The 12608-nt window shown below is 42.7% G+C and overlaps 1 protein-coding gene across 1 annotated transcript in view; it reads right to left on the bottom strand.

Moving 5' to 3' along the window:
* Positions 1 to 5984: 5984 nt before the first annotated feature.
* Positions 5985 to 12608, bottom strand: part of adck1 (aarF domain containing kinase 1) — a 115818-nt gene continuing 109194 nt past the window's right edge. Inside the window, exons 10-11 of the mRNA XM_080293472.1 lie at positions 7009 to 7116; positions 5985 to 6277 (exon numbers count right to left, since the gene is read on the bottom strand). Coding sequence (XP_080149598.1) covers positions 7042 to 7116 — 75 coding nt within the window. The 3' untranslated portion in view covers positions 5985 to 6277; positions 7009 to 7041. The remainder of the gene's footprint in view (positions 6278 to 7008; positions 7117 to 12608) is intronic.

A 12608-nucleotide genomic window follows, 5' to 3' on the forward strand; every position in this document is an offset into this window, starting at 1 on the left:
GAGCAGTGACTGTAACAATGTAACAATTATTACATTGCTTTACAGTTTGTGTGTTAGTTTCATAGTGTTTTATAATATATTTACATTAAATACAGAAATATCCATGAATAAGCAGATGTACCCAAACTTGACCTGTATTTTAAAGTAACAGGATTTAATTCCACTTAATCTGTCTGTTTGATTTCGTGATTGCTTTACACGATTCTTCTGACACTGCACAGTAAAGAGAATCCAATGATCCTCTTAGTACTCAAACTGCTTGCATCTGAGGAGTCCCTTGCATTTATTGGCTGTACACCTGTAGAGAGCATTTGTATTGAAGTGAAGCAGCTATTAGCCCCTTTTCACCACCCACGTTACAAAAAAAGGTCCTTCGATGTTTAATCACAAACAATGAAGCAATAAATTCTGAATTACATGTACAAAAAGTTTAATAAATGGTGCAATTTTTATTAAAATATAATTACTATTTCAATAATGTGTTACAAATGGTACAATATCTCCAAATGTCATTTGATTCATTGTTAATTCTTTCCTGTGAGGGTGATCATTCTGTAGATCACATTCTGTTGACTTAAAATTTGTGATTTAGAATTCAAAAACCTTCTTACTTGTAGTGACCCGTTATGCAACCCCTTAGTTCAAGCTTGTATGTAGCAGGAAGATCTTTTCGGACTCCTTCCACTCTCTCCAAAGGCTATAAAGGCACACAAGAGCAGTGGGGGGTTCACACAAATTTCCGTTTCTTAACCCTTTCACACATAGTGGACAGCTATTCAAAGGCTGCTGTCTTGTATTTGTGTCAGTGTTGATGGTTACTTGCACATAAACACAACACATAGTGTATATTATTTATTCGTTTGTCAAATTCAAGTGGACATGTAAAAACTCTTTGAAGAGTACATGTTAAGTTCAAAAGTCTTTTTTCATGCCTAAAGATGAATAAAAATACTTAAGAAAAAATCCTGATTAAGGTTGTTATAATTCATGCATGAAAGGGTAAAACATCTATATTCACTTTAAACATGTGAGTGAACAGCACCAGCAGCTCACTGAACAACAAGCTAAGCAATAACTGTTGCATTAAAGGTTTTATAACCTTTGTACATGCTCTGTGTTTTTCATCAGTGTGTCAGGGCAGAGTAACAGTTGGAAATTATACATTCAAAACTGCTTAAAGACAGTAATTTTGAATTTTAATTTAGACTCAAAGTGAACATTTTTACTGAGAGTCAGTCCAAACTTTGGATCAAAAAAGTCTGAATCAAAAGTACTAAAGACAGAAAAATTCATAAAGATATATAAAGATAAAAATAAATAAAGTCTACTTTTACAAACTCTTTAGGGACTGAACTCTATTTATATTCTTGGATTAGAATAATTCACAGTATAAAATAAGTAATGCATATTGTGAAGTGGTCGGGACCCACGCAGTGTTCAGGTGACAGTTTCCAGTGTTTTTATTTATATGATAGCGTTCTTTTTTTTTTTTTTATTTTGATGTCGGGTCAGTCAGCTTCCACCTGCTTCCCCACTCCATACTCCTCTCTCCCCTCAGGTTCCAGTGTCACTGAAAAAGGGGAGCTCATGATTACTAAATGACAGCAGCTGCCCTACCTTGGCACTGCCCTTTGAGATAGTAACCAGCCAGCCTCACCTCCTTTTTATTCTGGGACACAGGCAGGATGCAACAGCTCCTGGATGATGATGCAGCAGCAGCCGTTCTTCTCTGCGTGAGTAGCTTCATGTTGTTCGTGTGTAATTTACGTTGAGTAGGCTAACCACATTATTACATTAGTGCATGTAAGGTGAACTAGCAAACATCATCATAGCTACATGCGGCTGTCTTCTTGTTTGATGGCAGATACTCCCTTCACCCTGGCCAAAAAGGCTAAAATGACCAAAGAAAAAGTGGAAAACAGCTGAACATGAGAGGTTTTTGGACAAAGTTAGTGTTTTTTCCATTGTTTAAGCACTGCTTCCATCCAAGAGTGATACCATATATGCCCCATAGCTGCAGAAAAGGCTAACATTGTTATCTTTTTACAAAAAACCAGCTGAACATGAGAAGTTTTTGGACCAATTTTGTGTTCTCCATTCTTTAAGCACCGGTTTGAGCACCGTTTGAGCACCGGCACCGTTTCAAAAGTACCGATTTGGCACCGGTATCGGATAAAACCTAAACGATACCCATCCCTAGTACTGACTTTCATTTTTTGCCGGGCTTGGACCTTCCTCCCAGCTTTCCATAATTAGGGCAAATATAAGTGGACACTAGGTGGTAGGTTGAAACAGAAGGGAAACGGGAGAACGGGGAGAGCAGTGGAGGAGCAAAGGAAGTAGAAAATATAACTCGCGTTGTTAATTTAGTTACATAGAAAACCCTAAAATACTCTGTCCAGGCAGAACATGAAGTTAAAAACATTAAAACAATACAGCCAAAATCCAATGGCCTCAGCCACGAAGATAAAGTCCAAACGGCGCAGAGACTGGCAGCATTGTCGCCATCCTGTCTGCCTCTTCGTTCTGGTGCAAACTAAAAGGAGAGAGGGCCTCCTCTCTCCCTATAGGGCTGAGGGCACGGAGGGCACAGAGGCCCTATAGGGAGAGAGGAGGCCCTCTCGCCTCTGTGTCGCTATGCCAGGCCGTCGCCAACCCCGGTCACCACGCCATGTCTCTCCCCCTGTTTCTCACGCTCTCTCTCCCTCTTATTGAATAGCTGTGGCGAACCCTGATTGGTCCCAGGTGTGTCAGGTTAATGATCAGGAGGGGCGGTGGAATGGGCATCCCCCCAGAACAAATCACATATCAAAATAAAAAGCACGCAATAACCGCACAAAAATAAAACACTACACGCTAATAAAAGAAGGGTGGCTGTAGCTCAGGCAGTAGAGCAGGTCATCTACTGATCGGAAGGTTGGTGGTTCGATTCCTGGCTTCCCCTAGTCTGCATGCCAAATATCCTTGGGCAAGATACTAACCCGAAAATTGCTCTCCAATGCATCCATCGGAGTATGAATGTGTGTGAATGTTACTTAGAAAGCACTTAGAACAATGCGCTTGTGTGAATGGGTGAATGCACAAGTTGTGTAAAGCGCTTTGAGTGCTCAGAAGAGTAGAAAGGCGCTATATAAGAACCAGTCCATTTACCAACCAGTCCATCTAAAAGATCAAAAAATAAAACACAGCACTACATGCAAGGAAATAAAAACACCAAGTTAAACTTGTCCATTCCGCCCTGTGACACCAACACCCCCGTGGCTTCCTGATAACAGCAGTTGAAAAGGGAAAAAATTCCATGGAGGCCTGGGGCATCTCCTTCACTGCAAACAACAGAAGGTCTAAACAGCGATCCCAATTGTGTTCGTCCTCATGAATTTACGAATCATGGACATTAAAGTCTTATCCGGCCGAGGGTGGTAGACGCTGGTCCGAATAGATTTAATGCAGAATAATTTGTACAGTTCTTTTAGTGTGCGACACATGAACAACGTGCCCTGATCAGTCAGTATCTCTTTCAGGATGCCAACTCGGCAGATGACCTGAAACAGCACCTGCGCCACACTCTCTGCAGAAATGGTACTGCACTTCACTGCAGCAGAGCCAGAGACCACACCCCCGCCCCCTTCAAAGCCACAGTCTCTCTTCTCTCTTGATGGAGTCAATCGTAGAAGAAACTGTTGGAAATTGTTTAGAGCAGCTGAACTACAAAAAAGCAAATGCGCTATGGCCAAAGTCTACACCCAAAAGCTCACTCAAAATAAAATTGACATTTTAAACACTTAAGTGGGATGATGAATGATACAAATTTCATGACGAGATTTTTGTTTACTGTAACATATCATGTTTGGTTCTTTCCTTAGTGTCTTGAGCCTTTTAGTTCTTATAGTTTCTCTTTGTAATTACTGACCAAGTAAGCTCCTTGAGTGTTTCTCTCCATGTCAATCTACAATTGTAGTTTGCTTGTTTGGAGAGACAAGTATGTAACCTGGCCTAAAGGTTCTCTGATTTAGATACTCCATGATCTTTTCTTGTGCCATCAGTCTCATGCCCATTTGGTGAATGGACTGATTCTTATATAGCGCTTCTCTACTCTCCCAGAGTACTCATAGCACTCTATCTACATTCACCCAGTCACACAAGCACTGCTTTCTAAGTACATTCACACATCGGAGAGCAAGTTGGGTTAGTGTCTGGCATGCAGACTGGAGGAGTCAGGGATTGAACCACCAACCTTCTGATCAGTAGGTGACCTGCTCTACCTCCTGAGCTACAGCCACCCCTAACTTGGTGAGCATATTCATGATCCCTGAAGAACATACATACTTCAACATACAACACATTTTGGTTTTAACAGCACTGGCTGTATATAGATTTGAATTTACAATGGGAACAAAATAAGAGTAGCGTACGTTGTTTCACCCAGTACAGTACATTAATGTGTTTGTCTGAGCTCTGTGATAGAGTGAGAACAAGTTGTTTCTCTGCATTTTACATAAATACTGAATAGAAAAATCCCTGCAGTGAGGTCAAATGAGTGATATATAGGGCTTCTGGTGAGTTTTAAGGTGATCCCTCTGGGGGACTTATTCATCTTCTCTGCAAAAAAATAATTAGTGCAAGAAAAACAGACAGACAGAAAGAAAGACATTTAACTGCAGAGGGTCTAGTACTGAGGGATAGCGATGGTGATAAAGATAAAGTGAAATAAAGAGAAAGAGAACGGAGCGTTTTACTGCCCTCTAACAGTATATATACTAAGGATGGGGAACAGGGAGTGGTTGTGAACAGAGCTCTATTCTTCACACTACTTTGTTATCTCCTTCACCTCAGAGTATATAAATCATGCCTGCCCACAAGGAGCAAGGAGGAGGTGTGTATGTGTGTGTAGATATGTGGTTCTTTGCTGCATACGTCTGTCAGGGGGTTTCGCACATACTGACAAAAGAAAGTTGACATGCCAATGACCAGCAATGTCAAGTGACTGAAGTGGTCCATAATAGTGTTAAACAGCAATATTCATTCACTCTGGTAAGCCCATACTCGCCTTTGATATGCTCACACTGTCTCAGAATAAGCAGAAGCATCCTTACAAAGGCTCTGTTTCCCAGTAAGCAGATCCGTCATAAAACATAAGACCACTTAACTGATTGCTTTTATTGACATCTGTAGCTTAAATAAGTAGTAGATAAACTTTTGCACCACAAATATTTGACCAGTGGCACTCTATAACACTGATCTATTGGTAATCTGTAAGTTATTACCAATAATCAGTGTCTCAGTGAAGAGGTCTGCACCCTGATTAAAACAGTACATTAGCAGTAACCAGGGCATTGTAATGCAACATTGTCGCAAAGACCTATAGTCACAAGCTTTACAACAGCGACATAAAAATAGGCTGTATTTATCCTGCACAGTATTTTTGGTGTTCCTAGGACTGTGCTCTTCTGGACAAAGATCTCAGATGTCATCCCTGGGATCTGCTGGAGCCATTCACCCAGTTTGGAAATCATTGCACTGAGTGCACCGAGTACCACAGGGGCCACTGTTGCTTTCATACTCTGCATCTTCTCTAGTTCCTTTATCAAACCTTGGAATTTCTCAAGCTTCTAATGTTCCTTCTTCCTGATGTTCCTGTCAGTTGATATAGATACATATGTGACTAAGTCTTCTTCCTCTGCTTGCCCACCACTGGTTAGTCATCAGAAGTTTGTCAATGTTTATCTGGAAGTTCCACAGGATCTTAGTGGAATCCCATTTTGACCGCGGGACTTCAAGGCCATACTTGGCACATATGTTGTTGTATACTATGCCAGCCACTTAGTTATAGCATTCCTGTTAGCATCTTGAAGCGTGCTGTTATGTGCTGGAATATCTCAGGGGCATCTTTACACAGTCTGCACCTGGGGTCTTGCCTGGTGTGGTAGACCCCAAGTCCCAAGGTCAAAAGTAGTTGAGAATGACCTGAGAGAATGAGCAATCAATTCAGTTCAGTTCACTTTTATTTATACGGCACCAAATCACAACAAATCACAACAACAGTTGCCTTGATACAAGGTAGGGTCTGCGTTATATTGTAAGGTCGACCCTACATTAATAGATACAGAGAAAACCCAACAATCATATGACCCCCTATGAGCAAGCACTTTGGAGACAGTGGGAAGGAAAAACTCCCTTTTAACAGGAAGAAACCTCCAGCAGAACCAGGCTCAGGGAGGGGCGGGGCCATCTGCTGCGACCGGTTGGGGTGAGAGAAGGAAGACAGGATAAAGACATGCTGTGGAAGAGAGACAGAGGTTAATAACAGATATGATTCAATGCAGAGAGGTCTGTTAACACATAGTGAGTGAAGCAGAAACACCGTCGGCCTGCGCATCAAGGATTCTGATAGTTTATTGTCTGTTTGGGAGCTGACACAGTCTCTGTGGAGATGAGTTTTGGGGGGGTAGCAGGAGGAGAGAAGCTGCAGAGAGGCGTGTAAGACTGCAACTCTGCTTCCTGGTCCCAACTCTGGATAGTCATATTTTGGGGGGTTTAATAAATTTGTCCATATTCCTAGAAATGAGAGCTGCTCCATCCAAAGTGGGATGGATGCCGTCTCTCCTAACAAGACCAGGTTTCCTCCAAAAGGTTCCCAATTATCTATAAAGCCCACACTGTTTTTTGGAGACCACTCAGACAGCCAGCAATTTAAGGAGAACATGCGGCTAAACATGTCACTCCTTCAATATTGATTATGGTGACCTCCGACTGGCCTAACCGGGTGTCATTACTGCCGACATGAATTATAATTTTACTGAATTTACGTTTACCCTTAGACAGCAGTTTTAAATTTCCTTCAATGTTGCCTGCTCTGGACCCTGGAAGACAACTGACTATGGTTGCTGGTGTCTCTAGCTTCACATGTCTGAGAACAGAATCACCAATTACCAGAGTTGGACCCCCGGCGGGTGTGTCGCCGAGTGGGGAAAAATGGTTAGATATATGAACAGGTTGGTGGTGGTGTACCTGGGACTTCTGTTTAAGACTTCCTCCTCGCCGTCACCCAGCCATCCTGTTTCCCCAGCTGCTCAGGACAGCTAGAGAGTGTCCCCTCCAAGAGTATCCAAGAGAGTGCTTGGATGAAGCACATGAAGATTACAGTATGAAATAAGAAGTTATATCTATAAGGTTTTAATTAAAGTTTTAATTTAATTAAATTGCTACGCAGATAAGCTACACAAAAACACCACTGTGTGTTCGAACAGGAACAGGAAGGGATACTCTACCACAAAAAGAACACCAAGTCACTGTTTGAGTATACGTCCAAATACAGATCGACAAACTGGCAAAACTACCAAATGGAAAACTTTGAGTTACATGTAAAATCTGTAACCTGGCTGGGATATGTGTTTGAGAGTCGGCAGGTGAAGACTGATATGTAAAAGGTAAAAGCTGCAGCTGACTAACCGCTACAACCCTGAAGTTGCTCCAGCGCTTGGCTTTACCAGTTTCTACTGAAGGTAGTGTTTCAGGGCCTGAAAAGGAGATTTATGTCAGCACCTTTCTTGATACAACCAGACCTGCATTAACAGTTCATTGTTGAGTTTGATGCCTCTGAGAAATGTGTGCTTGCTATTGCTAGCTATAAAGCTAGCTTTTGAGAAATAGAGACATTGGTAGGAGTTGCCGAAGATCCATTTACTGTGTGGATAGACCACAAGAATTTAGCCTACCTGCGAGCTAGGTACTAGTTATCTTTCGGTAGATACAGCTTCACAATTTCCCTCGCCAGTTCTCCTTCACCTGGTTCAAATTATAAATGGCCTGTTTTTTGCCCCCAGATTTTCTCATTTTTGCTAGCATTTGATAAAAGTCATCACCTTCTCTTCTGAAAAGTGAAAAATTCATTGTTGTCCCTTTTTAAATGTCCTATAATCCCCAAAGGCCTCTCCTTGTAGGATCTTTTGTAGTTTCTGCTTCTTTATAAATTTAGAAGTTTATTTACATATTTTTAATTAATTCCCTATCTTCATTTGGCAAAATATCTTATTAATGGTGAGTTTTTTCTCCCCTTTCAGGCGTTTCCTTTTTTTAATTACTAAAATCTACACTCCCTTTAAAAACGATAAATTTCTTCTCAGTATTTCTCCCTTTCATCCTCTAAATAGTTAACGTGCTGAATCAGACAAACTCTAATACTCAGCCAGTTTACTGAAATGCTCTGCAGATGCTAGAGGAAGGACAGATCACATGGCTCTTTACATCATATACTCATTGCTTTTTCAAAAGCTCAAGCACACACAGTATGAATGACTTTGGGCACAGCTGCAGGTGCTTTGCCAGGCAGTATTGGGTGAAACTGTTGATATTGCTGGGTCTTTAGAAATGTATCATTTAGTCACCTTAAGGTAGCATGTAAGTGGCTGCAAGAAAATGGAAAAAACACTGCAAAATATAGCCAAACCTACTTCAGAATAGAGTGACAGTGCATTATGTTATGTTATGAGTAATTTATGATTTATAGGCTAAAATCACAAATTGGCAGCAGAATTTAGTGCAGAAAATGAGACACAGTCGAAGCTTTGAGCTTTTGACAATTCATTAATAGTTATAGCTAGGGATGAGAATTGATAAGAATTTAGTTATATTGATTCCATTATCAGTATCACTTATCGATTCTCACTGTGTTCTCGTTGGCTCTGCTTTGAGAGTCACCACCAATGCTAAGACATTACATTTGTTCAAACTAATTGCATGCCGTGTGATCAAAGGTTTGTGCATGTTGGAGGTGTTTCCCCTCTTTGTTGTGATCAGTGCTGGCTTCATTTCTCCAAAAAATTAATTAATTATTACTCATATTACAGAGAATACTGTAGTTACTTAATTACCTCTGTAAAATGAACCGCATTGTCTCCTAATTACCATTCAATGTAATAAACCTATAGGCTACAATCCCACACACCAATATATATGGAATTTATATGATTAACATTTGACTCTAACCTGTGAACTTTGTGATTTGCTTTTTTACTGTAGAGTGTGTGCAAATGGGTGTAACTATTACAGTGTTTACAGTGTGTTAGATGGAGGAGTTGTACAGGGGGATGGTCACGGGCAGGAATTACTTCCTCTGTGGTGCGTTTGGGTAATCTCAGTCTCTCACTGAGTGTGCTCCTGTGACTGGCCAGCATCTCATCGAGTGGGTGGGAAGTATTATCCAGGATTGTCCTTATCTCAGACACCACCTTAAGGAGTCCAGCTCCATCCCCACAACATTACTGGCCTTACAGATCAGTTTATTGAGTCTGTTGGCATCTGCAACCCTAACCTTCTGCCCCAGTATGCAACAGCATAGAGGATAGCACTGACCACAACAGACTCATAGAAAATCCTCAGCATTGTCCGACAGATGTTGAAGGACCTCAGGCGCCTCAGAAAATAGAGACGACTCTGGCCCTTCCCGTAGAGTTTAGTGGTGTTTTTAACCCAGTCCAGTTTATTGTCTATGTGTACTCCAAGGTATTTGTAGTCCTCCACAATGTCAACACTGACCCCCTGGATTGAAACAGGGGTCTTCGTTCCACTCCACACCTCTCTCATGCTGATCTGCTGTAGTTTCCACTCCAGATTCCTCCTGTAATTGTCCTTAGCCTCTCTGATCTTGTCCTTTAGTAACACCTGTACCGTTCTCACCTCCTCTTTATTGCCCCCTCTGAAAGCCCTCTTCTTGTCATTGAGGAGAGCTTTGATGTCCTTAGTCACCCACGGCTTGTTATTTGGGTAACAATGAACAGTCTAGCTGAAACAATGGAATCAGTGCATTTATGTAGTCAGTAATTGACTCAGTAAGCCAGTTGATGTCCTCAGTGTGTCTCCCAGTCAGTCAACTCAAACCAGCCCTGTAGTTCTGCTAAGGCCTCATCTGACCACCTCCTAATGCTTGTCGTCATCACAGGTTCCCTCCTCACAATCGGCACATAGCGCAGGACATTAGCATACAGTAGGTCTAGGATTCTCTCCCCCCTGGTGGGATAGACCACATACTGTGTGAATGTTGGTAGTGTATTGTCCAAGGTGACATGGTTAAAGCCACCCAAGATCACAGTGAAGGCACTTGGGTGCTGATAGTGTCACATGCAGCTGTGGGGTTAGCAGAGGGAGGAACATAAACAGCCACCAGGATCACATGGGTGAACTCCCTGAGTAAATAATACAGCCGGAGTCCAACAGCATACAGTTCAATGTCCGGGCAGCAAATCCTTTCTTTGATTGTTATGTAGGCAGGGTTACACCACCAGTTGTTAACAAGAACAACAAGCCCCCCTCCTTTCTGCTTACTGCTAGCGGCGCTGTCCCTATCAGCCCGAACAGTGCGGAAGCCTTCCACGGATGCGTTGTCTTCTGGAATATCCTGGTGCATGCGTAATTTGATGAACCAATCAAGCTACACTCCCGGTATTCCCTCTGACTCCATGCTAGTGCTGTTAGTTCACCCATCTTGTTTGCTAGCAACCGAACGTTCCCCGTTATAATAGGCAGCAGACATGGTTTGTACCTCCTTCTCTCTTTGAGGCTCTGCTGTCTCACCGTCTCCTTCCTTTTCCTTTTCTGTTCTCCACCTCTGCATCCTGCGTGTTTTCCTCCAGATCTGACCAATAAGCTAGCCGACATCAGGGCAATCAGCTGATCTCTGAAGTAAACAACCTGTGCGGTGTGTAGGGGCTTTTACACAATAAAAGTAACAGTTCCGCGGCCACAAGCAGAACAAAACTCTCTCAATCCACATGAATGAAAGGTAAGCTATTAAAACAGACGGGCACTCTAATTACAAAGAAAAGGACAAAGAAATAAGTAAGAAAACAGTTAAACTAAAGCGAAAAAGCAGGAGCAGCTGTAACAGGCTGCATGCTGGCTGATGGATGCGCACGAGGGGCACATATATGATCTTCCTCACAAATAAAATAAAATAAAATAAAATAAAATAATAACAACAAAGGTCGATCAAATGGACAGATATGGCACAGCCGTGATGATCCACTTGGTAAAATAAATCCGTTGGGCATCTTTGTTGGCCTTCAGACAACAATTTTGATGGATAAAGGACCAAACGGGACAGACAAAAGAAGAAAAAAAATGTATGAACACAAAGGCGACAGCACAAAGCAAAGATAAACACCAGCCACTATTTTCCTGAAACATGATCTAAAATCAGCTGATTGTAGCACAAGTACAAGTGACTTTGAAAGGCAAACTAACAATTCCAAGGAATTGACCTACTGGAAACTCAATTCCAATCCCTATTTTTAGCCAGAGCCAGACTGTTAATGTGGCATATCAGGAATTTGACTGGGGGGCTGACAGACTTTTGGGTCGATGGGTCAATTGAAGTACTGGCTGTGCACCAGCCCTATAATCTCTGAAAGCAGTCCATTCAATTACTTTCATTACTGACACTGTATTGCCCAATCAAATCTCTTAACATAGCTGTTCCCTCCCCTACCTTTGCTGTGCACTCACGCAGCTTGTAGAGCAGAATGTAGTGTGGAAGAAATGGCAAAAATTGTGCAACTGAAAAGCTAAGAGACGTGTTATACATGCTAGATGTCAGGGCTGCTGTGTAGAAATGTCTAGAACTGTACAAGATTAACGGGACCCCAAGACCCTTAATCAGGAATTCAATGGACATGACACAAACAACACTAAAGGCCAACTTCAAGCCAATTGCAGAAGTCACCATCAAGTGCAGCATCTACCAAGGAGATGCTCTGTCCCCACTGCTGTCCTGCATGGGCCTGAACTCCCTCAGTGAGATCATTGGCAAGACTGGCTACAGATACCAACGACAGAATGGAGCAATCGTCAGCAACCTCCTCCACATGGATGACATCAACCTGTATGCCAAGAGTGAATCATCGATTAACCGATCCACACCACTAGGATCTACAGCAACATTGGAACGTCATTCGGACTGGAGAAGTGTAGTTGGATGGTAACAAAGAGAGGGAAAGTAGTCAGAACTGAGGGGAATATACTACCAGAAGGCAATATTGCAGACATCAAGCACAGCTACAAGTACCTTGTGAGCCCACAGGCAAATGGGAATCATGAAGAGGCCGCTAGAAAAACTGCAACCACCAAATACCTGGATAGAGTCAGGCAAGTCCTGCGGAGGATACAAGATTTGGAAGAACAAGATTTGGGGCAATCAATACCTATGCCCTGCCAATAATCAGATACCCTGCTGGGATTATAAATTGGCCAAATGTGGAGATAGAAGCCCTCTCCGTGAATCGCTACCTTATCGCTGTGGAGGGGTTTGTGTGTCCCAGGGATCCCAGGGGCTTTGTTGTCTGGGGGCTTTTGCCGCCTGGTAGGGTCTCCCATGGCAAATTGGTCCTGGGTGAGGGACCAGACAAAGAGCGATTCAGAAGACCCTTATGAAGAGAACATCAAGGGAACAATTTACCCTGCCCGGAATAGGGTTACCGGGGCCCCGCCCTGGAACCAGGCCCGGAGAGGGTGCCCGAGGGCGAGCGTCTGGTGGCCGGGCCTTAGTCCATAGGGCCCGGCCGGGCACAGCCCGAAAAGGAGACATGGGCCCATCCTCCCGCAGGCCCACCACCCGC

Source organism: Astatotilapia calliptera, chromosome 19 (genome assembly GCF_964374335.1).
Source record: "Astatotilapia calliptera chromosome 19, fAstCal68.1, whole genome shotgun sequence".
NCBI lineage: Eukaryota > Metazoa > Chordata > Actinopteri > Cichliformes > Cichlidae > Astatotilapia > Astatotilapia calliptera.